Source organism: Pelophylax lessonae (assembly GCF_965119305.1).
Source record: "Pelophylax lessonae genome assembly, chromosome: 3".
Lineage (NCBI taxonomy): Eukaryota > Metazoa > Chordata > Amphibia > Anura > Ranidae > Pelophylax > Pelophylax lessonae.
Window position 1 is genome coordinate 68,125,945 of NC_138770.1, and position 27,065 is coordinate 68,153,009.

Sequence of the window (27,065 nt, forward strand, 5' to 3'; positions counted from 1 at the left end):
TCTGAGATCCTGGACATCACCAAGCAAAGCAGGGTATCAGAGGAATTCTCACCTCTAGATGGTGTAGTGTCATCCGGCCTTTGGCTGCCCACAGCCACCTTGATATAGTCCACCTCCTCTTGTTTGATTGGCTTCAACGTTACCTGCCCTGCGAATGTAAGAAACCAGTAGCTGTCAGCAATAGCTAGTGTGAGCAAATTAAACAGGCGCAGTGTCTTTCCTTTGGACTTTGTCTACATATGACATGCTAACCATATTAACCACTTCCCCCTGGGTGGATGTTGCATGAGGTCCTGGGGCTTAATTGGTTGCACCAGGATGATGCCTGCAGCTACAGGAATTATCTCAGTATCAAAATATGCAGCAAACCATTCCCTTTAATCAATTCCAGACCGCTCCATAGCAGATTTACTGCTACAGGGCGACCCTCCTGTACAGGATCATATGTAAATATACAGTATCTCACAAAAGGGAGTACACCCCTCACATTTTTGTAAATATTTTATTATATCTTTTCGAGCCGGTTCACATAGCAGCGACCCGACTTGCTGAGGCGACCTCGGAGAGACCTGCACGGACTTCATATCATTGAAGTCAATGCAGGTCGCTCCAGGTTGCCCCAAAGAAGCTCAGGACCCTTTTTCTAAGTCGGAGCGATTTGTGTCGCACCTATTAGAACGGGTCCTGTGCTAATCTATGGGCAGGCAACCCTGCCTGGCAAGTCGCCCCAGTGTGAACCGGCTCTTAATGTGACAACACTGAAGAAATGACACTTTGCTACAATGTAAAGTAGTGAGTGTACAGCTTGTATAACAGTGTAAATTTGCTGTCCCCTCAAAACATCTCAACACACAGCCATTAATGTCTAAACCGCTGGCAACAAAATTGAGTACACACCAAAGTTAAAGTGTCCAAATTGGGCCCAAAGTGTCAATATTTTGTGTGGCCACTATTATTTTACAGCACTACCTTAATCCTCTTGGGCATGGAGTTCACCAGAGCTTCACAGATTGCCACTGGAGTCCTCTTCCACTCCTCCATGATGACATCACGGAGCTGGTGGATGTTAGAGACCTTGCGCTTCTCCACCTTCCATTTGAGGATGCCCCACAGATGCTCAATAGGGTTTAGGTCTGGAGACATGCTTGGCCAGTCCATCACCTTTACCCTCAGCTTCTTTAGCAAGGCAGTGGTTGTCTTGGAGGTGTGCTTGGGGTTGTTATTATGTTGGAATACTGCCCTGCGGCCCAGTCTCCGAAGGGAGGGGATAATGCTCTGCTTCAGTATGTCACAGTACAAGTTGGCATTCATGGTTCCCTCAATGAACTGTAGCTCCCCAGTGCCGGCAGCACTCATGCAGCCCCAGTCCATGGCACTCCCACCACCATGCCTGGCTTAGGCAAGACACACTTGTCTTTGTACTCCTCACCTGGTTGCTGCCACACACACTGGACACCATCTGAACCAAAAAGGTTAATTTGGTCTCATCAGACCACAGATCATGGTTCCAGTAATCCATATCCTTAGTCTGCTTGTCTTCAGCAAACTGTTTGCGGGCTTTCTTGTGCATCATCTTTAGAAGAGGCTTCCTTCTGGGATGACAGCCATGTAGACCAATATGATGCAGTGGGCGGCGTATGGTCTGAGCACTGACAGGCTGACCCCCCACCCCTTCAACCTCTGCTGCAATGCTGGCAGCACTCATACGTCTATTTCCCAAAGACAACCTCAGGATATGACGCTGAGCAGTACTCAACTTCTTTGGTTGACCACGGCGAGGCCTGTTCTGAGTGGAACCTGTCCTGTTAAACCGCGGTATGGTCTTGCCCACCGTGCTACAGCTCAGTTTCAGGGTCTTAGCAATTTTCTTATAGTCTAGGCCAGTGATGGTAAACCTTGGCGCCCCAGATGTTTTGGAACTACATTTCCCATGATGCTCATGCACTCTGCAGTGTTCTTAAGCATCATGGGAAATGTTCCAAAACATCTGGGGTGACAAGGTTTGCCATCACTGGTCTAGGCCATCTTTATGTAGCAACAATTCTTTTTTTTCAGATCCTCAGAGAGTTCTTTGCCATGAGGTGCCATGTTGAACTTTCAGTGACCAATATGAAAGAGTGAGAGCAAGAACACCAAATATAACACACCTGCTCCCCATTCACACCTGAGACCTTGTAACACTAACGAGTCACGTGACACCAGGGAGGGAAAATGGCTAATTGGACCCAATTTGGACATTTTCACTTAGGGGTGTACTCACTTTTGTTGCCAGCAGTTTAGACATTAATGGCTGTGTGTTGAGTTATTTTGAGGGGACAGCAAATTTACACTGTTATACAAGCTGTACACTCACTACTTTACATTGTAGTAAAGTGTAATTTCTTCAGTGTTGTTACATGAAAAGATATAATAAAATATTTACAAAAATGTGAGGGGTGTACCCACTTTTGTGAGATGCTGTATATGTGATTCTGCACCTCCGCCTGGGGGCGCACGGGCCACTTCTGCTGATATTAATTTTATCGTTGGTAAAACACAGAACGGAGATCTGCCTATGCAAACAAGGCAGATCTTCATTCTGACAGGAGGGAAGGGATGGATTTTGTGTTCCTGCAAAGCAGGGAATAAAATCCATCTCTTCAACTAGTAAAAACACCTCACACAGTACATATAAATGCTGGCTAAAGCATGGGGGGGGGGGGGAGCATGGAAAACCAGGGGAATGGAGAGCACAGGGGGAGAGGGGGGGGGGGGACTGGAGAGCACTGTCTAGGGGGAACTGGAAATCACTGAGGGGGGAAGCCAGGGAGCTGGAGAGCACTGGGGGAGCCAGAAAGCATGGGAGGGGGGGGGGGAGATGAAAAGAACTGTGGGGAGTTGAAGAGCACCGGGGGGGGGGGGCTTAAGGGCACTGGGGGGACTAAAGAGCACTGGGGGGGGCTAAAGAACACTGGGGGGGGGGGGCTAAAGAACACTGGGGGAGGCTAAAGAACATTGGGGGGCTACAGAACATGGCACTGGTACAGGTAGGTGTCCTTCCGGGTCCGCAGTTTGCCCTTACTGTCAGTCACTGGCCAGCAGCAGCAGCAGTCGAAGAGATGACCCAATCAGGCAGCGGGGAGGGCCGGCCGTGTTTTGAATGGAGACACTGTGACTGGCTAGCAGCAGCAGTAACAGCCGGGAGATTATCAACCAATGAGGCAGCGGAAGCGTCGCTGGAGGGCGGGCCGGCCGCATATACGTGATGACGCGGGGGTGCGGTAACCGAAACTGTTATCACCCCCTTCCGCGTCGTCATCACGTTCATGTGGCCGGCCTGCCCTCCAGTGACGCTTCCGCTGCCTCATTGGTTGATCATCTCCCGGCTGTTACTGCTGCTGCTAGCCAGTCACAGTGTCTCCAGGCAAACCACGGCCGGCCCTCCCCGCTGCCTGATTGGGTCATCTCTTCGGCTGCTGCTGGCCAATGACAGCACGTGTATACCGCGGACTCGGATGGGTCATCTCTTCGGCTGCTGCTGGCCAATGACAGCACGCGCATACCGCGGACTCGGAAGGACGCTAATACAGCGAAATGTAAATACAGTATGTGGCAATATAATTATAAAATAATTAAAATAATTATGCATCCGCTCCCCCCTCCTCCACAGTAATTTAATTCCATGACTTTTCCAAAACTTAGTGTGTTTCCTAATTTCCCATGACCTTTCCAGGCCTGGAAAGTGTCATCTAAAAATTCCAAAACTTTTCCAGGATTTCCAGGACCGTATGAACCCTGTATGTACTCAGCTAGTATAGAGGCCTGGTCTACCATTATGATCGGGTTTACAAATTCCTTAACCAGTAACCAGTCATAACCACACTGAAGCAGAGGTGACAAAATGGTTAGTATTCCAGAATTTCTGTGCCCCTCCCATGTTTGCCACCAGTTTCTCCCTTTTCCTGTCAGAGTCCAAAAACATACCAAAATCTTTAATGGTTTCTCTACGTATTTGGTTCTCTGCATGATAGCGGTTAAGCCCCTCTGGGGCAGACAGCTCAAATTTCTCTGTACAGCACTGTGGTATGTGTCAGAGACATATAAATGTATAAAAGTAATAGTGTGCGACTGTGGGGGAATATTAGAGTGTAAGCTCCCCTGGTGCAGAGACGGATGTAAAATAGCTCAGTGTTTTTATACAGCACTATGGAATATGTCAGAGCTATATAAATGTAAAATAATAGTGTGTGAGTGTGGGGGTGACTTTATAGTGTAAGCTCCTATGGTGCAAAGACTGATGTTAATGGCTTGTTCTCTGTACAGCACTATGGAATATGTCAGAGTTATATAAATGTATAATAATAAGTGTGTGACTGTGGGGGGATATTAGAGTGTAAGCTTCTCTGGTGCAGAGATTGATGTTAATGGCTCAGTGTTCTCTGTACAGCACTGCGGTATATGTCAGAGTTATATAAATATATAATAGTGTGTAACTGTGCTGTGGGGGGGGGGGGGGGCATTAGAGTGTAAGCTCCTGTGGTACAGAGACTGATGTGACTGCCTCAGTGTTCTATACAGCACTGTGGAATTTGTCAGAGCTATGTATGTGTACAATAATAGTGTGTGTGACTGTGGGAGGACATTAGAGTGTAAGCTCCTCTGGTTCAGAGACTGATGTGCATGGCTAAGTGTTCTCTGTACAAGTATATGTGTGTGACTGTGGGTGGACAACAGAGTGTAAGCTACCCTATGGAATATGTCAGAGCTATACAAACACCTCAAATAAGGAGGAGAGGAACCTCTTACATTCTCTGACACTGGCTACATATTTGTGAACCTACACATAGCCGGTTATACTCCATATACATATCTGTCCATCCTTCTCCAGTGATGAATGGAAGGAGTCCGCACGGCCATAGTTGGGGGTCTCCATCTGTATTCATTTCACCCATATGATTTATTTCTGTTTGCATTATGGGATATCAGTAATCTGCACTCACCTCTGGTGATGGCTCCGGTACTCTCTGACCCTTGGCTTCTCATTGGTGCCTTGGCGTAGTCATCGTCGTGTTTCATGGTGTGGGACGTCATCTGTCCTGCAAACACCAACAAACAACATGAATGGCCTATGTGCATACAGTCTGCTGAATTTAATCCAACTGATAAAAGTCTACACAGAGACAAGTAATGTCCAACTTAAAAAAAAATAAATAAAAAAAAGATAAAATCCAGACAAGTTTCCAAATACTGTTGATAGGAAGTTCAAAACCCAACCAAGGAAGAAATAAGGTGAACCAGAAAATGGCAGCCTATCGCTGCCCGAATCGGCTTATAGAGATTCTAAAATTTTAATGTAAAAAGGGCTTATCTGAAAGTTGGTATTTGCATATGTTTTAGTATGCAGTCTCCCACCCCACCCCCCATCTCTATCCACTGCTGGAACCATGAGAAAAATTCTGAACCTCCCGAATTTGGGGCACATGTGATCACTCCACCTATCCTGACATCACAGAAAGACCCAGACCACTGAATAGTGGGAGTGGGGAAGGAATGTATAATAATAGTGAGTGGCTGTGGGGGGACATTAGACTGTAAGCTTCTCTGGTACAGAGACTGCTGTGACTTACTTAGTGTTCTCTGTACAGCACTGCAGTGTATGTCAGAGCTATTTAAATATATAAGAATAATAGTGTGTGACTGTAGGGGGACATTAGATCGTAAGCTCCTCTGGTACAGAGACTGCTGTGACTGGCTCAGTGTTCTATGCATATATGTCAGAGCTATATAAATGTATAATAATAGTGTGTGACTGTAGGGGGATATTAGAGTGTAAGCTCCTCTGGTACAGAGAATGATGTGACTGTGGGGGGGGGGGGCATTAGAGTGTAAGCTCTTCTGGTACAGAGAATGATGTGACTGTTGGGGGGAGGGGCATTAGAGTGTAAGCTCTTCTGGTACAGAGAATGATGTGACTGTGGGGGTGACATTAGAGTGTAAGCTCTTCTGGTACAGAGACTAATGTGACAGTGGGGGGATATTAGAGTGTAAGCTCTTCTGGTACAGAGAATGATGTGACTGTGGGGGGACATTATAGTGTAAGCTCTTCTGGTACAGAGACTGATGTGACTGTGGGGGGGGGGGGGGGACATTCGAGTGTAAGCTCTTCTGGTACAGAGAATGATGTGACTGTGGGGGGGGGGGGGGACATTCGAGTGTAAGCTCTTCTGGTACAGAGACTGATGTGACTGGCTCAGTGTTCTCTATACAGCACTATGGAATATGACAACGTTATATAAATATGCAATAATAATAGTATGTGTCTGTGGGTGGACATTAGAGTGTAAGCTCTTCTGGTACAGAGAATGATGTGACTGTGGGGGGACATTAGAGTGTAAGCTCTTCTGGTACAGAGAATGATGTGACTGTGGGGGGACATTAGAGTGTAAGCTCTTCTGGTACAGAGACTGATGTGACTGGCTCAGTGATCTCTGTACAGCACCATTGTATATGACAAAGCTATATTAATGTATAATTATAGTGTGCGACTTTGGGTGGACATTAGAGTGTAAGCTCTTCTGGTACAGAGACTGATGTGACTGGTGTTCTCTGTACAGTGCTGCGGTATATGTCACTGGAATTATGTACTAATAAAAATGTGACCTTTCTGGCAGTGTGCCGTATGATAACACACTTTAGTGCATTGTTGCACAGCATCACACGTCCGTTGACAAGGTGCGTTGGGGTTGCTCTCAGAATGATTGGCCCTGCATCACACCTGTAACGTAAGTTACCACAATGCAATAGTGTGAATGAGCATCTAACAATATTTTCACCTTTAGCTGCTGAGAACCACATTTCTGAGTAGAAGCTAAAATGTACAAAATCCACAGAGACATAGAAGGGTGCAGCTGGAGTTGCCATGTAACAATCTCTATAACAATTCCATACATTTTACTAAGCACTGCTTCTAGCAGTGTGCACATACAGCCATCTAGTGGTGGTGAAAGTTGGTGCAGCTAAATCTAACAGGGATTCTAACCATCCCTGCAAATATTTCCTGGGTCTCTACACCTATTGTGCCCATAATAATTAGTTCCCCTTCAGTGAGCTGTTGGGTTTGACATTAGAACGGGGGTCTGCAACCCATCAATTGCGATCAAGTCCCTGTCCAGCAAGTGTTTCTTCCTCCGTATCTCTAATTGGTAAAACAGTGCAGAGAAGGGATTGGCTCAGGCCGCCTGAGTTCTCAAACCGGGAAGCATATGCAGAGGCACACCCCTTTCATGTGTGGCTGGGGGGTGGGAGATGCCTCTGCCGCCTAAGATTTGCCATCAGGCTTATGCCCCACTGAGTGCAGTGCGCTGATCCCTGCCGGCCCTCCTCTCCAGTTCATTCAAGTGAGTGTGCTTGTGGGAGGACCAGTGGGGATCAGCACACCAGAAAAGGTAGCTCTGCTCTGCAGCAGGAAACAAACATATTGTACCCTCCTGACCCCCAGTACAATGTCTTCCTGACACCTGTGTGCCCTGCTGACCCCCCCCCCCCCCGGTATCATGTCCTCTGGACACCTGCATGTGCTGTCCTCAGCCCCAAATACCATATCCACCTGACACCTGTGTGCCCCCTCCTGATCCCCAGTACCATGTCCTCCTGACACCTGTGTGCACCTTCCTGACCCCCCAGTACCATGCCCTCCTGAACCCCTAGTTCCATACCCTCCAAGCCTCCTGTACGATGCCCTCCAGACCACCCCTGTAGTGTGCCCTCCTGATCCCCCAGGACTGTGCCTTTTTAACCCTCTGTACCATGCCCTCCTGACACTTCAGTACCATGCTCTGTACACCGCTGTACATACTACTCACCTCTGTACACTGCCCTACCTACTACCAACCTCTGTACACTGCCCTACTTACTACTGACCTCTGTACACTTTGCTACATCCTACTGACCTTTGTACACCACCCTAAATCCTACGGACCTCTGTTTACTGCTCTACATACTAATGACCTCTGTATACACCGCCCTACCTACTACTGACCTCTGTACACCCCCCTACATCTTACTGAGCTCTGCACACCTCCCTACATTCTACTCACCTCTGTACAATGCCCTACATACTACTGACCTCTGTACACCACTTTACATCCTATTAACCTCTGTACACCACCCTACCTACTACTGACCTCTGTACACCGCCCTACATCCTACTTACCTCTGTACACTGCTCCACATACTACTCACCTCTGTAAAACGCCCCTCATACTACTCACCTCTGTAAAATGCCCTACATACTACTCACCTCTGTAAAATGCCCTACATACCACCCTACCTACTACTTACCTCTCTACATTGCTCTACATATCACTCACCTCTGTACACTGCTCTACATATCACTCACCTCTGTACACTGCTCTACATACTACTCACCTCTGTACAATGCCCTACATACTATTGATCGACCAATATCGTTTTTTCGTTGCCGATATTGGTATTGACCAACAACCCGACATGCGCCGATATTTTTGTACATTTAGAAAAGAGAGAGACCCGGGGGAGCCACGGAAGGCGCGGGTGGGCTGACGTCCCCTCCCGCTCCTTGTAATGACAGCCGAGCAGCTTCTCAGCGGCATCAGTTGTCATTGCAAGACAGCCGACCGTCGGCTATGGACGTCGGTACCGGGGTGATGCCTCTAGCTGCAGTTATCACTCCGGTACAAGCACTTTCTCGAAATATCGACAATAATCGGTAACCTCCAGGGCCGATTCCGATATATCGGGAAACGTGCATATCGGCCCTCCATATATCGGCTTTGCCGATAATCGGTCGATCCCTACTACATACTACTGACCTCTGTACACCGCCCTACATCCTACTTACCTCTGTACACTGCTCTACAAACTACTCACCCCTGTAAAGCGCCCTACCTACTACTGACCTCTGTACAGGGCCCTACCTATTACTGACCTCTGTACACCGCCCTACCTACTACTGATCTCTGTAAACTGCCCTACCAACTACTGACCTCTGAGGGCTTGCCAGCCATGAGAGTGTAAGTTTCTTTGGTGCAGAAACTGATGTGACCGGCTGAGTGTTCTCTGTACTGCACTGCAATACGTCAGAGCTATATTATAGTACAATAATAATAGTGTACGAGTGTGGTGGGATATTAGATTGTAAACCCCTCTGGTGCAGAGACTGATGTAACTGGCTCAGCATTCTCTACGGTATATGTTAGTGCTATATAAATGTATAATAATGATAAATCGTGTCTCACTGTGACGGCACATTAAAGTAAGCTCCTCTGGTACCTAGACTGATGTGACTGGCTGAGTGTTCTCCCGGCGGTTAATGTAAGAGCTAGATAAAGATTTAATATTAATAGTGTTTGAATGTGGTGAGGCATTAGAGTGTACATTTTTGTTTATTAAAAATCTTACAAACATAATAAAAACACACACATTATATATATATATATATATATATATATATATATATAAACAAAAATAGCTTACATCAGCATAGAAACAGAAAATTGCTTTTTTGCCAGAAAAAAAACAAAACAAAGAAAACTAAATATACCAACCAAGACACATTTTCATATTATTATTATTATTATTATTATCAGGATTGAACTCAACAAAGCCCTAACCTCCACCTAAACACACCCTCAGGCTAAGAAACGATTACACATTGATCCCATGCATGCAGCCTTTTTCCAAAAATCCAATCCGATAAAAAATCTAGGGGGAGTTAAAGGACAGAAAGAAAAGCCGCACACACCGAGACTGACAGACAGCAGCTATGGGGACCTGACATTTCTCCATGTCTTGGTCTAGATCCCTGGCCACCACCGGCCCTTCTCAAGACCCTGAATCTTTCCAACCTCACCCAGAATGTTGTGCACCACCACCTCGACAGGAAGGGCTTTTTTCCAAGTGGAAACCTGAGACCTTACATTCCACATGAAGTAACGGACTACTAAGCTAACTAGAAAAAGTGTCTCAAAAATCAAAATCCAGATTCGTCTCGAACAAACCATATGACCTCTGCATAACTCAGGCGGGAAAGGAAAGGGATACCCCAGAGTCCAACCGACCCGCTTATAGACTTCTATACTGAAGGGGCACTGAAGCAAGAAATGGTCCATCGTCTCCTCCACACTCCACTCTTAGACAACCACAGTTCTCCGCGGAGCGATGTTTCAAGTTGCCCTTCACATAGAGTCTGCCATGGAACGAGAGCCAGGCCAAATCCTGAAACTTTAAAGGGATTCTCTCTAGATTAATCAAACACAGACCCTCCCTCATACCAGGGCCTGGTGCAACCCCTCAAGGCCAGTGGCTCGCTAAAGGCAGATTCAACAACCCTCCTCTCCAGGGCCTTTCTAGGAAAAGACTTAATTTGCCCCACCGTCACTTGCCACTGCCGAAGCATTTTCAGGCACGGAGCAACATAAGTCGGGAGCTTACCATGTCGGACCCTCAGGCTTTTCACTGACCCACCATTCTCCAAGTTTCGCAGACTAAACCAGGACTGAAAAATATCAACCCACCAAGGCGGTTACTCTGCCAGCATGTTACCAAAATTATGTTTCAAAAACATCAGAGAAAAAAATACCACCGGGTTGACCATGCCTAGGCCACCCATCCGCCTGGGAAGGTAGGTTACAGATCTCTTAATGAGGTTCAGTTTGTTCCCCCATAACAGCTGGAAGAAACAGGTGTAGATCTTTGCATAGAGAGAAACTGGCAAAACGCAGACAAAGCTGATAATACAGAAATACCGGGATCAGGTAAGTTTTAATCAAGTCAATCCTTTCCCTATAAGAGAGTTACCATTCCTTCCAGATCAGATGGCAACCTTGGCATTGGCATCTTGTAGCCTACTTTCCCAATTTGCAAGGCTGTAATCGCCGCAACCAAATATGATGCCTAAAACTTTAATTTCCTGCCGGGGCTCTGGAAAGGTGTCCACAAGCTCAAAGCTATCGCCTTCCTCTCCCATCCAGAAACCTTCACTCTTATCCTGATTGATCTTTGAGCCGGATGCCTCAGCATACTGCTCCATCACCGAGACCGCCTCCTCTGTCCCAGAGATGAATACTGATACGTCATCAGCATAGGCCACAACCCTCAAAGCAGGCTCACTAGGAATGCCCAAAAGCACCCCGCACAACGGTCCACTCTCTATTCTCCTGATGAAGGAATTAATTGCGAACACGTATAGCAGAGGACTCAAAGGACACCCCTGACACACACCCGAGCCAACCTCAAAGGGCCGTCCGATTCAACCATTCACAAGCATGAAGCATTCAGCCCCTCTGTACAAAGTCTTTAGCCAATCGATAAAGCCCCTCTCCAGGCCATACTTGCCAAGAAGCAGCCATAGGTACGCATGATTGACCTGATCAAAAGCTTTTGCCTGATCCAATGCCAGCAGGTACTTTCCCCAGCCCGCAGCCCTGCACCGTTCAAGGGCCTCTCGGGCAGCTAACGCTGCTGAAAAAGTGCTTATACCCTGAACAGAACAATGCTGGTGACGGGAAAGTAAATTGCCCGCTTCAGACGATAAACGACAGAAAATGATTTTTGCCAGTATCTTCCTATCAACATTGAGAAAGCTAATGGGCCGTCAGTTCTCCTTTCTTGAATAATCTTTACCCTTTGACAGAAGAATCACCGCAGATTGTCGCATGAAGGGAGAGAGTAAATCCTCTCTCAGACAGAAATTAAAAACCTCCACCAAATACGGGGCCAGAGTAACCTTAAAGTGCTTGTAAAACTTGGCTGTAAATCCATCTGTCCCAGGCGACTTCTTAATGGCAAGCTTATTAATAGTCATAACACACCTCATCTGCAGTGATGTCCTGTCAAACTCACCAGAGAACTGCGGTTTCATAGTCCTGGAATAGAATCCAGAAAACCTGACATGCCTGCCCAATCAAGGTCCCTTCGTGTCATGCAAGTTCGGAGAGATGACCATCTACTGGACAGTAGGAGTGAATCGCAGCATGCAACTTCTCAAGTTTGTCCAGAGTCAGACCCAGATAATTCAATTTTCTGGATGGAATCAGAGTAGACTTCTGGTAATTCATAAGCCAGCCAAACTCCCTCAGGGTTTCTCTAGTGATCTCCTCGTCGTCCATTAGAACCGCAGAGGACCTCCCTCGCAAGAGCAGGGCGTCCAGGTATCTCAGTATTGCAATTCTGCACTGATGTAGCAACGCCAGAACCGGAGCCAACACTTTTGTGAAGACCCAAAGGGGTGGAGGCGAGACCAAAGAGTAACGCCACAAACTGATGATCCTCCTCTCCTACAGCAAAGCGGAGGAAGCACTGGTGCTGGGCATAGATTGAAATGTGCAAGTAAGCATCCTTGATGTAGATAGAGGCAAGAAAATCCCCCTGATGTAGGGATGCCACTTCCATGCGATTGGACTCCATCCTTGCACTGGCATAAAGCAGTTCAGGGCCCTGAGATCCAGAATCGGACGCACCTTGCCCTCTTTTTTTGGGACCGTAAACAGGCTTGAATAAAAACCCTGAAACTGTTCCGAGGCCGGAACCAGGACAATCACACCCTGAAGCAGCAGGTCTTGTACCACCCCAAAGAGAGCTTGCAATCGGTCCAGGGACAGGCGCAAGTTGGAAAGAATGAACCTTTCAGGAGGGTAAGAATGAAACTCAATCTTTTAGCCGGACAGTATCACTTAGTGGACCCATTTGTCTTGCACCAAGGAGGTCCACGGGCCCGGAAACCCCCCAGCCTAGGAATGAGTCAATGTGCACCTTCATGCTGAAGGAGCCATGTCCGTGGGTCTAGAGAATCCCACTCTCAGCTTGCCAGACCAGGGCCGCCTGGAACCTCCTGAGGAGGACTTGAAAGGTTTTGGACCCTTGTCGGAGGATCATGGACCCTTGTCGGAGGATCCTAAGGGAGGAAAAAATTTCTTGTGAGCAAAGAACGATGGGCCACGTCTGCGACGAGGTTCCTTTCCCCTCCATCCTGCAGAAGAAAAGTATTTATCCCCCCATGAGACTTTTAATGATGTCATCCAGGGTAGTCCTAAACAGGCCATCTCCATGAAATGGTAAATCAGTCAAAGCTTTTTTAGAGGTCTAATCCACCTAAGCCACAATACGCGCCTAAGTACACCTGCCGAAAATAGACAGCCTAGAAACCAGGGGAGCCGCATCCAAAAAGGCATCACAGATAAACTGCAGCCCTTGGACCAACTGGTCAGCTAGTTCAGCAAAGGCAGGGGGAAACTGCTCACCCTCCAGGTCACTGCACAAAAGTTTAGCCCACTCAGTCAGAGTTTGCGACTGGCCTAAGCGCCAAACCCGCAACAGTGAACATATTGCGGGCCACAGCCTCCGCTTCAGCCAGATCCTTAAAGGCCGGCAATTCTTCAACCGGAATCATGGTTGCCCTATTCAACCTGGAAAACCGGGGGACCCACCACCATTGGAACAGTACACTTTTTAAGGAGAGACTCCTCAAAGGGGTACCTTATCGCAGAGCGTTTAGGAACCACAAAGGGACGTTTTGGACTCTCCCACTCTTTCGCGACACATATCTGTCAAAATAGGAGGGAAAAGGAAACCCCTTCGCTGCTTTAGACGGCTTTTGAGCGCCAAAGGTGACCGGCACCTCCACCGCAGCTTCAGCTGCATCCTCCATTTTTAAAGTTTCACGCACTGACACAATCAGTGCTTCCATCAGCGCCTTTTCGTGCGCAGCTTCAGGCATGGAAAAATCATCCTCACTATCAGAAAAGTAAGGACACGTGGCCACAGACCCTGCAGCGTGGGCCACATCAGTGGCGACCGAATCAGATTCAAGATCTGAGGAGACAGATATGGCAGGGGAAGCCGGGGGGTATGCTTTTTGCTATCCCGCCGCCCAAACGCCACCTCAACCTGGGACAGAACCGCCGCAGCTTCAGAGGGGGTCAGGTGGGGGAACGTGCTCCAAAGACTCCATCAGTAAAGAGGGGGACCCCCACAAAACGTCTCTAACACTGCCAAGGGACACCCCCACCGCATGGTAGCACCTCCAAGTCACCAGCGCAGAGCAACCCACAATCCTGCAGAAGAGAGAGGGAGGACCCCACCAGGCTCCCCACCCCACCAGAAAGGCACTGGCTGCACCAGGTTAACACTTGCTCCACGTGCGGCGTCCAGGGAAAGGAAAGACCCAGGAGTCAGCACCAGGGAAAAAGATGACCCACAGGGACCACCAGAAGACAGGGGGGGCTAACGGGAAGGAGGGGAACCCAGGGGCTTGACCTCTCCAGGGAGGGGCCCGGGTCCACCCCAAAACCCTCCAGGGGGAGAGGGGGGGGGGGACAGCTACTCACCATACCGGGAACCAGACGGGCACTGCTCCAGAACGAACCTCCTCACCATCGAAATAGGGGCGCTGTCGGCCAGGAGGAACGCTGTGAATCAGGCCAAGACCCAGTCGTATGTGACCTCACGCAAGGCATTTAAATTGCAGGCCAGCCCCCGTCCAGTGGCGCTATGTCACGGCCGACCTAATGCAGAGCTGTGGTCTGCGCACACTGGTCAGATTAGGGTGACCACTGGATCTAGATTATCCAGCTTGACGCCCAGTACAGCAGTTTATTGAAGATCTCGCAGGAAAAAAAAACAGGAGAAAAAAAGCCATTTAAAAAAGGAAAAAAATGCCGGGAACAGAGATCCCAGCAAGGAACTAGGCAGAAAAAGAAAACTGAGAAACTATAGCAGAGAGGGGGAGTATACCTCCTGGGACTGCCCATAGGCGTAATCAAGTTCTTTTTTCTGCCTAGTGTCCTACTCCTGTATGGGGCAGTATAACCCCATGGTCAAGAATCCTAAAGAGCTGTGTCCGTCAATGAACGAAAGAGAAAAATAAAAAACATTTTTGGACTTGCTGTGATATCCTTTTCTCCAGATGTTCACTGGAGGAAACTGGGCTCTATTTACTTCACTGACAATTGATGTTGAATGGGAGTAAATTTGGGTTCTAGTGAACATTTATCAAGATGGCCAGAGATCTAGATTTCATCCATAGCCCCAGATCATAACCTTCGTTTCATCAACACAAACAAACCAGAACACTAGATTTCACTAGCAGACCCAACCCAAGCGACAAGTTTAATTTCACATAAACCCAAAAACCAGGTTTTACTTAAAAATTCCAACCTGTGACCTCCATATTTTATCAAAATGCTGAGATTAGATTTTACCAACAGGTTGAACAAAGGACCCCGATGACATCAATAAGACTAAACCCATTATTTTGTAATAGACTTCATCCACACATTGCAGAGACTTTATCAGTAGAATTAATTCAATAGTAGGATTTCATTAAAGTGGGAGAGAAGACCAACTCTGAGGCCCCTTTCACACGGGAGTTTTGATCAGGTCCACCTGCCAGTTTTTTAGGTGGACCTGATCATAAGGTCTATTCATCCCTATTGACAGGCAGGTCTAAATCGGACATGTGTCCGTTTACACCCATTTGCAAAGGGTCCAATCAGGTCCGCTTAAAAAAAATAAAAAGGAAGGGGACTCTGTCCTCTTCTGTTTAGGTGGATCGGATTGGAGGTATTTAGGTGTAAACAGAGAGCGGAGTCCCTCAAACTCCTGGCCATCCATACAACTGAGCGGGCTTGGATGTCATTCGCCCACTCCCCATGATCAGCAGCGGATCTGTAAGCTGATCGGACAGAATCCTCTCTGTGTGAAAGTGGCCTAAATATTCTTTAAAAAATGTCCCCTTCCCCCCTCCTCCTGCATACTCTGTAAAAAAAAAATGTATTGAATTCCTCCCTGTTACCTCCCATACAATTGCTTTAGTCTCTTCCCCTCCCCACTCCATGTGCCCTCTTCCCATTATAAATCAGTTTATCCACAGCCCTTGAGTCTGCTCCCCGCCCCTGGTATAACATCTCACCACTCTGTTTTTGTCCCTGCTCTGCCACCGTAACTTGCTTTGTGAACTGTGGGCATATAAGCCCTTTTCCAAAATGGCCCCCGCACGGCCTGAAGAAGGAGCGCATGCTCCGCAACGCGTCGCCGTTCGTTCTGCTCCTTGTCTCTCCAGGAAGTGACGTGACGGCCCTTCTACCCGCGGACACACGTCACCCGCTGCCGCTGAGGGAACAGACCGTCACCTGCCTAACACAGGTGATCGTCAGCGCTCCCCTACAGCACCAGCTCCGCCTGATCATCAAGAGGGACCCCCTGGAAGACAAACACCCAGAACTTTTACTATACTTGTGATGCCTGCTTTTACTACACCTTTGTGAGTAACACTAATTTATTGCCATTAAAGATTTTATACTGCTACACAAGGAATTGCTTGCATATGAGAAAGGGGGTCAGCAGCGAAGAAGGACATGGTATACTACATATGCCATAGGAAGATTCAAGGTATTGTCTAAAAAAAAAAAAAAAAATACTTCATTTTTCAATATTTCATAATTTCCCATCATGCATTTTACCTCTTGTGGTGACCATTGTACTGTTACACTTTTGCTCTCCCACTGACACCTTGATGTAGTCCAACTTCTCTTGTTTGATTGGTTGTGAAGTGATGTGTCCTACAAACAGAACCAAACACGATTATTATGAAGAGAGAACAATGGCTCAAACTTCAACCCAGAATATGTTCTTGAACTGGGGCCTCCAAAACATTTCAGTTTCAAAGGGCCCCATCATTTTCACTCACCAGCCACTTTATTAACCACTTAAGCCCCAGAAGATTTTACCCCCATTCCGACCAGGGGGTTTTTTGCGATTTTTTTACTGCGTGATTTTAACGGACAATTGCGCGGTCGTGCAACGCTGTACATAAACGAATTTGACGTCCTTTTTTTCCCACAAACAGAGCTTTCTTTTGGTGGTATTTGATCACCTGTGCGATTTTTACTTTTTGCGCTATAAACAAAAAAAAGAGCGTAAATTTTGCAAAAAAAATGGATTTTTGTAAGAACTTACCGTAAAATCCTTTTCTCTTAAGCTCATTGACAGACGTAGTCTTCTTGATTCTCAAGAGCTGGGTTATGTTGTCTCCGCAGGAGTAGGACTAGGCAGAAAGACAAAACGTTCTGGCTCCACCTTAGGGGCAATCCCTGAGGGTATATCCTCCCTCTCTCTGCTACAGGGAATCAGTTCTGTTTAAAGCAGTACAGAGAATTTAACCCAACCCAACTCAATGATAGAGGGGCGGGTACTACGTCTGTCAATGAGCTTAAGAGAAAAGGATTTTACGGTAAGTTCTTACAAAAATCCATTTTTCTCTATCGCTCATTGACAGACGTAGTCTTCTTGATTCTCAAGAGCTGGGACATCCAGAAGCAGTGCCACAAATGAGGGGTGGGATTGACAAAATCAAATCCAATCTAGAAGGCCCAACCGGTGCCAAACTAGAAGTTTTAAAGGCTCATTATAAACAAAGAATGAGACTAAAGAAAAATTTTCCAACGGAAAAAAACCCTCGAGGTAGACCACTGGTCTCCTCAAATTGCGGCCTGCAAAACCTTGCGGCCAAATGAGGCATCAGACGATGCCATTACATCAACTTTATAATGTTTAGAAAAGGTATGCACCGACGACCAGGTAGCCGCCTTACACACCTGGACCACTGACGCCTGATGGCGAAAGGCCCAAGACGCACTAAGTGCCCGAGTGGAGTGCGCCTTAACAGGGAACGGGGGCTCCCGACCCTTAATAGAATAAGCCTGCACTACCGTCTGTCTGATCCATCTGGAAATGGTCGCGGCAGATGCAGGCAACCCCTTTTTGGGTCCATCTGGGATCACAAAAAGTGAATCCGTCTTGCGAAACGAGTCTGTCGTTTTCAAGTATACCCTGATCGCCCGGACCACATCCAAGGAGTGTAAAGCAAACTCCCGAGGATGACTGGGCTTAGGACACAGGGAAGGTAATACAATTTCTTCATTCAGATGAAATTCTGAAACCACTTTTGGTAGGAAGGATGGATTCGGACGAAGAACCACCTTATCTCTATGAACCACCAGATATGGTGAACGACAAGATAATGCGGCCAGTTCTGACACCCTGCGTGCAGAAGTAATAGCCACCAAGAAGGCCACCTTCTGGGACAACGTGGGTAAAGGAATCTCCCTAATATCTTCAAAGGGAGGTTTCTGAAGAACCGACAACACTAAATTAAGATCCCAGGGGGGTAACGGCGCGTGCACTGGCGGAGCCAGATGTCGCACCCCCTGGATGAAGCTCCGCACCAAGGAATGAGTAGCCAAAGGCTTCTGAAAGAAGATGGCTAATGCTGAGACCTGACCCTTGATAGTACTCAAGGCCAGTTTCTGCTCAACCCCTTGTTGCAGAAAAGCCAATATTCGACTAATCGAATAAGACCGAGGACGGAACCCCAAAGGTTCACACCATGCAATGTAGGACTTCCATGTGCGATGATAAATCTTTCTGGAAGTCGCTTTCCTTGCTTCAACTAGAGTAGGAATAACTGAAGCTGACAAACCTTTGTCCTTCAGCACCTGGGTCTCAATAGCCAGGCCGTTAAAGCCAGCGATCGTAAAGCAGGATGGAAGATCGGTCCCTGAGACAGTAGATCCTCCCTGAGAGGAAGTCTCCATGGGACGTCTGCCACCAGTCTGACCATGTCGGCGTACCAAGCTCGACGAGGCCAGTCCGGAGCTACCAGGATTACTGGGATTCCTTCCTCCTCTATCCTGCGTAGAAGTCTTGGCAGTAACGCGAGAGGAGGGAAGGCATATATTAGCTGGTATTGCCCCCACGGGGCGATCAGTGCGTCTGCGGTTTCTGCTAGAGGATCGCGGGAGCGAGCCACGAATCTCTGAACTTTCCTGTTGAATCGTGATGCCAACAGATCCATATCCGGGGTGCCCCACCGTAGGCACAACTGGTGGAAAACGTCTGGATGGAGGGACCATTCCCCCTGATCCAGGGTCTGACGGCTGAGATAATCTGCCTGCCAATTCTCCACCCCCGGAATGAACACCGCAGAGATTGCTGGAACAAATCGTTCCGCCCAGCGAAGAATGCAAGCCACTTCTTTGGCCGCTCGGACACTCTTGGTGCCCCCCTGGTGATTGACATAAGCCACGGCCGTGGCATTGTCCGACTGGATCCGAACCGGGCTGCCCTGGAGCTGCTCGGTCCAGTGAATCAGACAAAGTCTGATCGCTCTCAGTTCCAATACATTTATCGGTAACCTGGATTCTTCCGGGGACCAAAGTCCCTGGGCAGATAACTGACCAAGAATTCCTCCCCATCCGGATAGACTGGCATCCGTGGTCACTATCGTCCAATATATTGGCAGAAATGACTTTCCCTGGCTGAGCATTGGAGACCGAAGCCACCAAACCAGAGACTCTCTGGTCTGTTTGCTCAATCGTATCTGATTGTCCAGGGATTCCGGATTACGATTCCATCTGAGAAGAATCTCTTGCTGAAGAATTCGGGTATGGGACTGGGCAAATGGGACTGCTTCGAATGAAGCCACCATCAACCCCAGAACCCTCATGCAAGTCCGAAGGGAAGACCAGCTGTTGGACAGTAACAACTGGACTGCTGATTGAATCTTTCGGAGTTTCCCTACCGGAAGAAGAACTCTTGTTCTTGTGTCTAGAATTAGACCCAGATATTCGAGCCTCTGGGTGGGAACCAGAAATGACTTTTGCTGGTTCACCAGCCACCCGAATTCCTGTAAAGAAATCATAGTAATTTCTATGTTTTGTAGCAAGGTCTGAGGAGACTCTGCATGAAGCAGAAGATCGTCTAGGTAACCTAGAATCGATATACCTCTTTGGCGCAGAAGTGCCAACATTGGGGCCAACACCTTTGTGAAGACCCGCGGAGCCGTGACGAGACCGAAAGGTAACGCCACAAACTGATAGTGGTTCTCCTCTACGGAAAAGCGTAGAAAACGCTGATGTCCTGCGAAAAAGGGAATGTGAAGATAGGCGTCCTTGATGTCTATGGACGCTAGGACATCCCCTGGATGCAGGAAGGCTGCTACCGTGCGAATGGACTCCATTCTGAATCTTCTTATGTAGACGAAAGAATTGAGTGCTCTTAAGTCCAGAATTGGACGCACTTTGCCCTCTTTCCTGGGTCTTGTAAACAGGTTTGAATAAAACCCTTGAAACCGTTCTGTCCAAGGAACGTGGACTACCACTCCTTGTTGTAGTAAATCTGTGACTGCTCTCCGCAGATCTTCTAAACGATCTGCGGATAGACGGATATTGGAAGGGAAGAATCGCGCCGGTGGGAGAGATCGAAACTCGATCTTGTACCCTGACCTTATGACTTCGCAAACCCATTTGTCCGGGATTCTGGAAAGCCATGGATCCGGGAACCGGCGAAGACGTCCCCCCACCCCAGTTATGGGTGGGGGCGCACCTTCAGGCTTTGGATGGTTTATCTTCAGGTCTGGAGGGGGCGGGCTTTTGCTTGCCCGACCAACGACCCCTGACGCCTCCTGCAGGAGCTTTGGAGGACTTAGTTTTTTCACCCGCTGGACGAAAAAACCTCTTGTGAGCAGAAAAAGAAGGCCCTCGTCTTTGACGAGTTCCTCTACCTTTAAAATTTTGCGGTAAAAAGGTGCTTTTTCCACCGGTGAGATCCTTAATGATCTCATTTAAGTTGGCTCCAAATAGACGCTCTCCTGAAAAGGGGATATTAGCCAATGCTTTTTTGGAACCTTGGTCGGCTAACCAACCTTTTAGCCACAGTGTACGCCTGAGAACCACTGCTGAGACTGATGCTCGCGCCATTAATGGAGTGGCGTCTAACGCCGCATCACATACAAACTGTAACCCCTGTATCATTTGTTCCAACAAATCTGATACCGCCTGAGGGACTTCTTCTAAGTCCCGGCGTAACCACTTGGTCCATTCAGTTACAGCCTGCGAAACCAGACCAATAGCAATTATTGGTCTGAAAGCTGATCCAATCAAGGAAAACATGGTGCGAGACATAGCTTCTATCTTGCGATCCACTGGATCTTTAAAAGACGGAGCGTCTTCTAAAGGAATAACCGTGGCTTTATTCAATCTAGCAATAGGTGAATCCACCACAGGTGGTTCTGTCCATTTCTTAATAAGGGTTTCCTCAAACGGATAACGCCTGTCAATGCGTTTAGAAATATTAAAAGTGCGTTTTGGCAGACGCCATTCTTCTTCGATTGGATTGCCAAAACATTTGGGCAATGGAAAAACCTTCGCCACTTTGATGCGTTTTTTAGTCCCAAAAGGGATCTCAGTTTCAGCTATTTCTGACGGAATACCCTGTAACCTTAAAGTCTCTTGAACAGATACAATGAGTGCGTTTACCAACGCTTCCTCTCGGGCTATGGCGGATGCCGAAACATCCTCCTCACTGTCTGAAGAGACAGGACCCGAGACACCAATACCAGATGAAGTACCTGCAACTGCAGAAATAGGCTCAGAGTCTGAATCCGAGGTTTCAGATAATAAGGGGTTAGGCGGGGGTCGCTTTCTTGCGCCCTGTCCCTGACAAGCCACTTCCACCCGGGACACAAAAGTTTCCATAATAGCTGACAAAGATTCAATTGTCAATGGGGTGCTGGAGGATCCCGCAGACCCCTCGAGGGGATCCGGAGGAGATACATGAGTGGCAGGGTCCATGTTAATACAGGACACCTTTGCCAGCAAAACAAAAAAACTTTTTCTTTTTTTTTTTGTGTGTCTCCCCCTAGCGCAATAGCGCCCCTCAGAGTACCTGCTTCTCGATCCCAGAGAGAGAGAGAGGGACCCCCAAGGCTCACCAACCGATGCAGTGCAGTTTCCAACAAACTGCAGTCAGCGTCTGTCTTACACAGACTGGAAGGAGCTGTTTGCTTTTTCCCGGGCAGAAGGCGTGGCTCCGCCCCCTGTGTACGCCTTCCGGCGTTCCCAGCCCTCCACGAGGTAGCTGGGCTCACAAAACATGGCCGCCCCCATAGAAGAGACATAAGACTCCAAAAACATGGCGGCCGGCGTGACCTGAGGACATACATGCATTCGGTCTACGGCAAAATGGCGGCGGACCGCCGATATCGTCTTCCCAGCACATCCACCTGCACTCTGCTAAGAGGTGACATATGGATCTACAGAGATACACTGCACATAAGGTAGGATTATACCTCCTATGTCTGCTGTAATGTTACAGTCTGCTGGGTAGAGTGTTAGCTCTTGAACCAAGTCCACTTCCCACAAACACATGCTGTATTACAAGGGGGACTTGTAAGTATCAGATATATACTGACCATATATGGAGGGGCCCATAATATATACTGCCTCATAATGAGGAAAAAAGGGAATGTTTACTCACCATACCGAACCGACAGGCACCCTCTCTTCACAATACCCTCTCCACCGGGGTGGGGGTTTGTGGACGCCTCGACTCTCTGGTACCTGGCGTCCAAGCGAGACTTTTAACTCGCAAAGTCAGTCCCTTTACTGGGACTCCGTCGCGGCCGACCCAGCGCACTGGTCTGCACGCGCTCGTAGGCAGAAACCGGGGTGACCACTGGATCTCAACATCCAGCCCGTCGCCCGGCCCCGCATACTTACTTGAATATGTCGCGGCCGACCAAGCGCAATGCCATGGTCTGCGCGCGCTCGTAGGCCGGCTGGGGTGACCACAAGTGTCGCCCAGTCCGGCATTTTTGCTTGAAGATCTCACAGGAAAAAACTACCTAAAAAATGTCTTTTTCTTAAAGAAAAAAAGTCTTGCCAGGACCAAAAAGATCCCAGCAAGGAACTTAGGTCCTTACTCCTGACTAGACAGAAAAAAAACTGATTCCCTGTAGCAGAGAGAGGGAGGATATACCCTCAGGGATTGCCCCTAAGGTGGAGCCAGAACGTTTTGTCTTTCTGCCTAGTCCTACTCCTGCGGAGACAACATAACCCAGCTCTTGAGAATCAAGAAGACTACGTCTGTCAATGAGCGATAGAGAAATAGCAATATTTTTCACATTTTTTATATGAAATTCCCCCCCAAAAAAATGTAAAAATCCAATTTTTTTTACATTTTTGGCCAATTTGTTTTCTGCTACATATGTTTTGTAAAAAAAATTGCAAAAAGGGGATTTTGATTGGTTTGCGCAAAAGTTATTGCGTTTACTAAGGAAAAGATTTCTATCATTTTTGGTGTTTTTTTTTAACGCGTAATGGCGGCGATCTGCGATTTTTTTTGCGGTACTGCGACGGACAGATCGGACCCTTGACTGACATTTTTGGGGTTACCAGTGACATTACTGCAGTGCTATACATATGCACTGTTACTACAAAATGACACTGGCAGGGAAGGGGTTAACTTTATTGGGGAGGGAGGGGTTAAGTTTGTCCCTAGGGGCGTGCTTTCTACTGTGATTGGCTGTGGCTACTAGTGTAGGAACAGTGATCAACGGTCCTACATAGTAGAACCGTCTGAACACTGTTTCTACACAAGGGAGAATGACAGGCGGCTTGTTTACATCAGCCGCCTGACTTTCTCCCTCTGTACCGACGATCGGCGAGTGACCGGCGGACATTGGGTCCGCCGGTCACACGCACTAACTTCCCTGTGAACGAGCCGCGGCGGGCGCACGCTCGCCTGCTATTGGCTCACAAGGAAGTGACAGGCAAGTGACGTATCGGTACGTCACTCTGCCTGGCCGGGGCTGACCGCCGCAGTATATAGTCGTGCGGCGGTCGGCAACCGGTTAAGTACACTTGTTCAATTGCATGGTAGCACACATTGCTAATCAGCCAATCACATGGCAGAAACTCAATACATTTAGGCATCTAGATGTGGTGAAGACGACTTGCTGAAGTTTAAACTAAGCATCAGAATGGGGAAGAAAGGGGATTTAAGCGACTTTGAACATGGCATGATTGATGGTGCCAGACGGGCTGGTCTAAGTATTTCAAAAACTGCTGATCTAATAGGATTTTCACGCACAACCATCTCTCGGGTTTACAGAGAATGGTGGGAAAAAGAGAAAATATCCAGCGAGCGGCTGTGGAGGAAAATGCCTTGTTGATATCAGAGGAGAAAGGGCAGACTGGTTCGAGATGATAAAAAGGCAACATAAAAGCCCCGTACACACGTAGTGATTGTCGGCCGTAAATATTCGGCCGCCGAACGATCGGCCGATTGTCGGCTTGTTAGTATGATGCTTCCGACAACCGACTCCGACTTTTCGGCCGAACAGAATCGGTTGTTGGCCAATACCAGAACGGCCGATTGTTCCTCAGTCAGTACAGAATTCGGCCGACAAACAGCCGATTAGCAAGACTGGGCATGCTCAGAGAAGAAAAAACACACGGAAAGTTAACCATCACATGACATCACTTCTGCAGTCGGCTGTTGTTGGCCGACAAAATTCATGTGCAGTCTTTTGCAGTTTTCAGCCGACAGGACAGCACCGGACAAAAGACGGCCGATCGTTCGGCCGAAATTCGGTACGTGTGTACGGGGCTTAACTCAGATAACAACTCGTTACAACCAAGGTATGCAGATTACCATCTCTGATTGCATAACACATCGAACCTTGAAGTAGATGGGCTACAGCAGCAGAAGACCACACCAGGTGGTACTCCTGTCAGCTGAGAACAGGAAACCGAAGCTACAAATCGCACAGGCTCACCAAAATTGGATAATAGAACATTGAGAAAACGTTGTCTGGTCTGAGGAGTCTAAATTTCAGCTGTAACACCATTCAGATGGTAAGGTCAGAATTTGACGTAAACAATATTAAAGCATGGATCCATCCTGCCTTGTATCAACGGTTTAGGCTGGTGGTGGTGTAATGGTGTAGGGGATATCTTCTTGGCATACTTTGGGTCCCCTGGTACCAATTGAGCATTGCCTAACCACTTACCCACTGGGCACTTAAACCCTCTTCCTAATCAGACCAATTTTCAGCTTTCAGTGCTCCCACATTTTGAATGACAATTACTCAGTCATGCAACACTGTACCAACATGGAAATTTTTGTCCTTTCTTTCACACAAACAGAGCTTTCTTTTGGTGGTATTTAATCATCATTAGCATTAGGTTTTTTATTTTTTGAGCTATAAATGAAAAAAGACCGAAAAGTTTGTAAATAAATGCATTTTTCTTTGTTTCGGTTTTAAATCTTTGCAAATTTTGTAATTTTCTTCATAAATTTGGCCCAAAAGTTATACTGCTACACATCTTTAGTAACAATAACCCAAATAAGTATAATTTTTTTGGTCTTTGTAAGCCCCCGTTCACATAGGAGCGATCCGACTTCGGGTGGCAACCTCCGAGGTCGCGGTGCGAGCAGCGCGCCGCAACCTCGGAGCGGCCGCCACGGACTTCATAACATTGAAGTCTATGGCGGTCGCCTCCGGGTCGCCCCAAAGAAGCTCCGGACCCTTTTTCTAAGTCGGAGCGACTTGTGTCGCTCCTATTAGAACGGGTCCGCAGCTTCCCTCACAGGTCGCCCTAGTGTGAACGGGGGCTGAAGGTTATAGAGTCTACAAGCTATGGTGCCAATGATTGAAAATTGATCACACCTGATGTACTAACGGCCTATCTCATTTCTTGAGACCCTAATGGGCCATACACACTATACAATTGTTTTTAGACTTTTTTCCATTAGATTTACCAAAACCATATAATATGAGGTTAAACCTAAACACTTTCAATTTGTATGCAATCTGGCAGGCCCTTGCACTACATAGTAAAGGTAAATCTAAAAGAAATCTAACAACAAAAGTTGTATAGTGTGTATCCAGCTTTACAAGCCAGTAAAGTACATATACCCCGCCCCCCCCCCAAATGACCCCTTTTTGGAAAGTAGACATCCCAGAGTATTTAGAAAGAGGCATGGTGAGTTTGTTGAAGATGTAATTTTTTTCCACAATTCTTGAAATGAAGATTATTTTTTTTATTTTTCTTTTTTACAAAATGGTCATATTACAAAGCTATTTCTCACACACTGTATAGGCATACTTGCAACTACACCCCAAAATACATTCTGCTACCCCTCCTGAGTATGGCGATACCACATGTGTGGGACTTTTCCACTGCCTGACCACATACAGAGGCCCGACATGCAAGTAGCACCTTCAGGTGTTCTAGGAGCAAAAAGTACACATATAATTTCCTGACAACCTATCACACTTTTGAAGGCCCTGGAGCACCAGGACAATGGAAACACCCACAAAATGACCCCATTTTGGAAAGCAAACACCCCAACACATAATCTAGGAGGCATAATGCGTCTTTTGAACTTGTAATATTTTTTTAAACAAGTTTTTGGAAAATGTGGAAAGAAAATGAAAACGCATTTATTTTTACACAAAGTTGTCAATTTATAGGATATTTTTAACACATAGCATGTACATAGCAAAAATGACACCCCAAAATACATTCTGCCACTCCTGAGTATGGCGATACCACATGTGACACTTTTACACAGCCTGGCCACATACAGAGGCCCAACATGCAGGGAACACCGTAATTTCCTGACTTCCCATTACAATTTTGTGAGGCACTGTAGGGCACTGATAAGCACTGTAGTGGCACTGATGTGGCGTGGATGAGCACTGATGTGGCGTGGATGAGCAATGATGTGCCATGGACTAGGCACAGATGGGCATAGTTGAGGTATATAGAGGAGGCAGAAGATGGGTGCAGTTGCAGTTTCTCTCCTCGCACGCTGTACCGATCTTTTTGTACAGTGTGCAAGGAGAGGAGAGAAATTAACAGGACATGCGCCGGTTTGTTGACAAGTGATCGCTCTGTCATTGGACGCAGCAATCACGTGGTAAAGGGTCACTGTCATTAGCCCTTTACCACGATCCGTGATGCGCTGGGTCCCGGCGAGCACGGACACTTCCGTGTGCGCGCCCCAGGGGGTGCGCAGGAAGTGCGATTCTGGGAGGACGTCATTGTACACCCTCACAGAATTAGGTTGACCGCGCTGTAGCCGTCATTCGGCTATGCCCGGTCGGCAAGTGGTTAACCACTTAAGCCCTGGAAGATTTTACCCCCTTAGTGACCAGGGCCTATTTTGCGATTCGGCAGTGCGTGATTTTAACGGACAATTAC

At 47.5% G+C, this 27,065-nt stretch overlaps 1 protein-coding gene across 1 annotated transcript in view; it reads right to left on the reverse strand.

The window, feature by feature from the left end:
• Nucleotides 1-27,065, reverse strand: part of LOC309550888 (uncharacterized protein) — a 118,174-nt gene that overhangs the window by 23,587 nt on the left and 67,522 nt on the right. The window contains exons 7-9 of the mRNA XM_082251270.1: nucleotides 16,476-16,574; nucleotides 4,980-5,075; nucleotides 53-148 (exon numbers count right to left, since the gene is read on the reverse strand). Coding sequence (XP_082107396.1) covers nucleotides 53-148; nucleotides 4,980-5,075; nucleotides 16,476-16,574 — 291 coding nt within the window. The remainder of the gene's footprint in view (nucleotides 1-52; nucleotides 149-4,979; nucleotides 5,076-16,475; nucleotides 16,575-27,065) is intronic.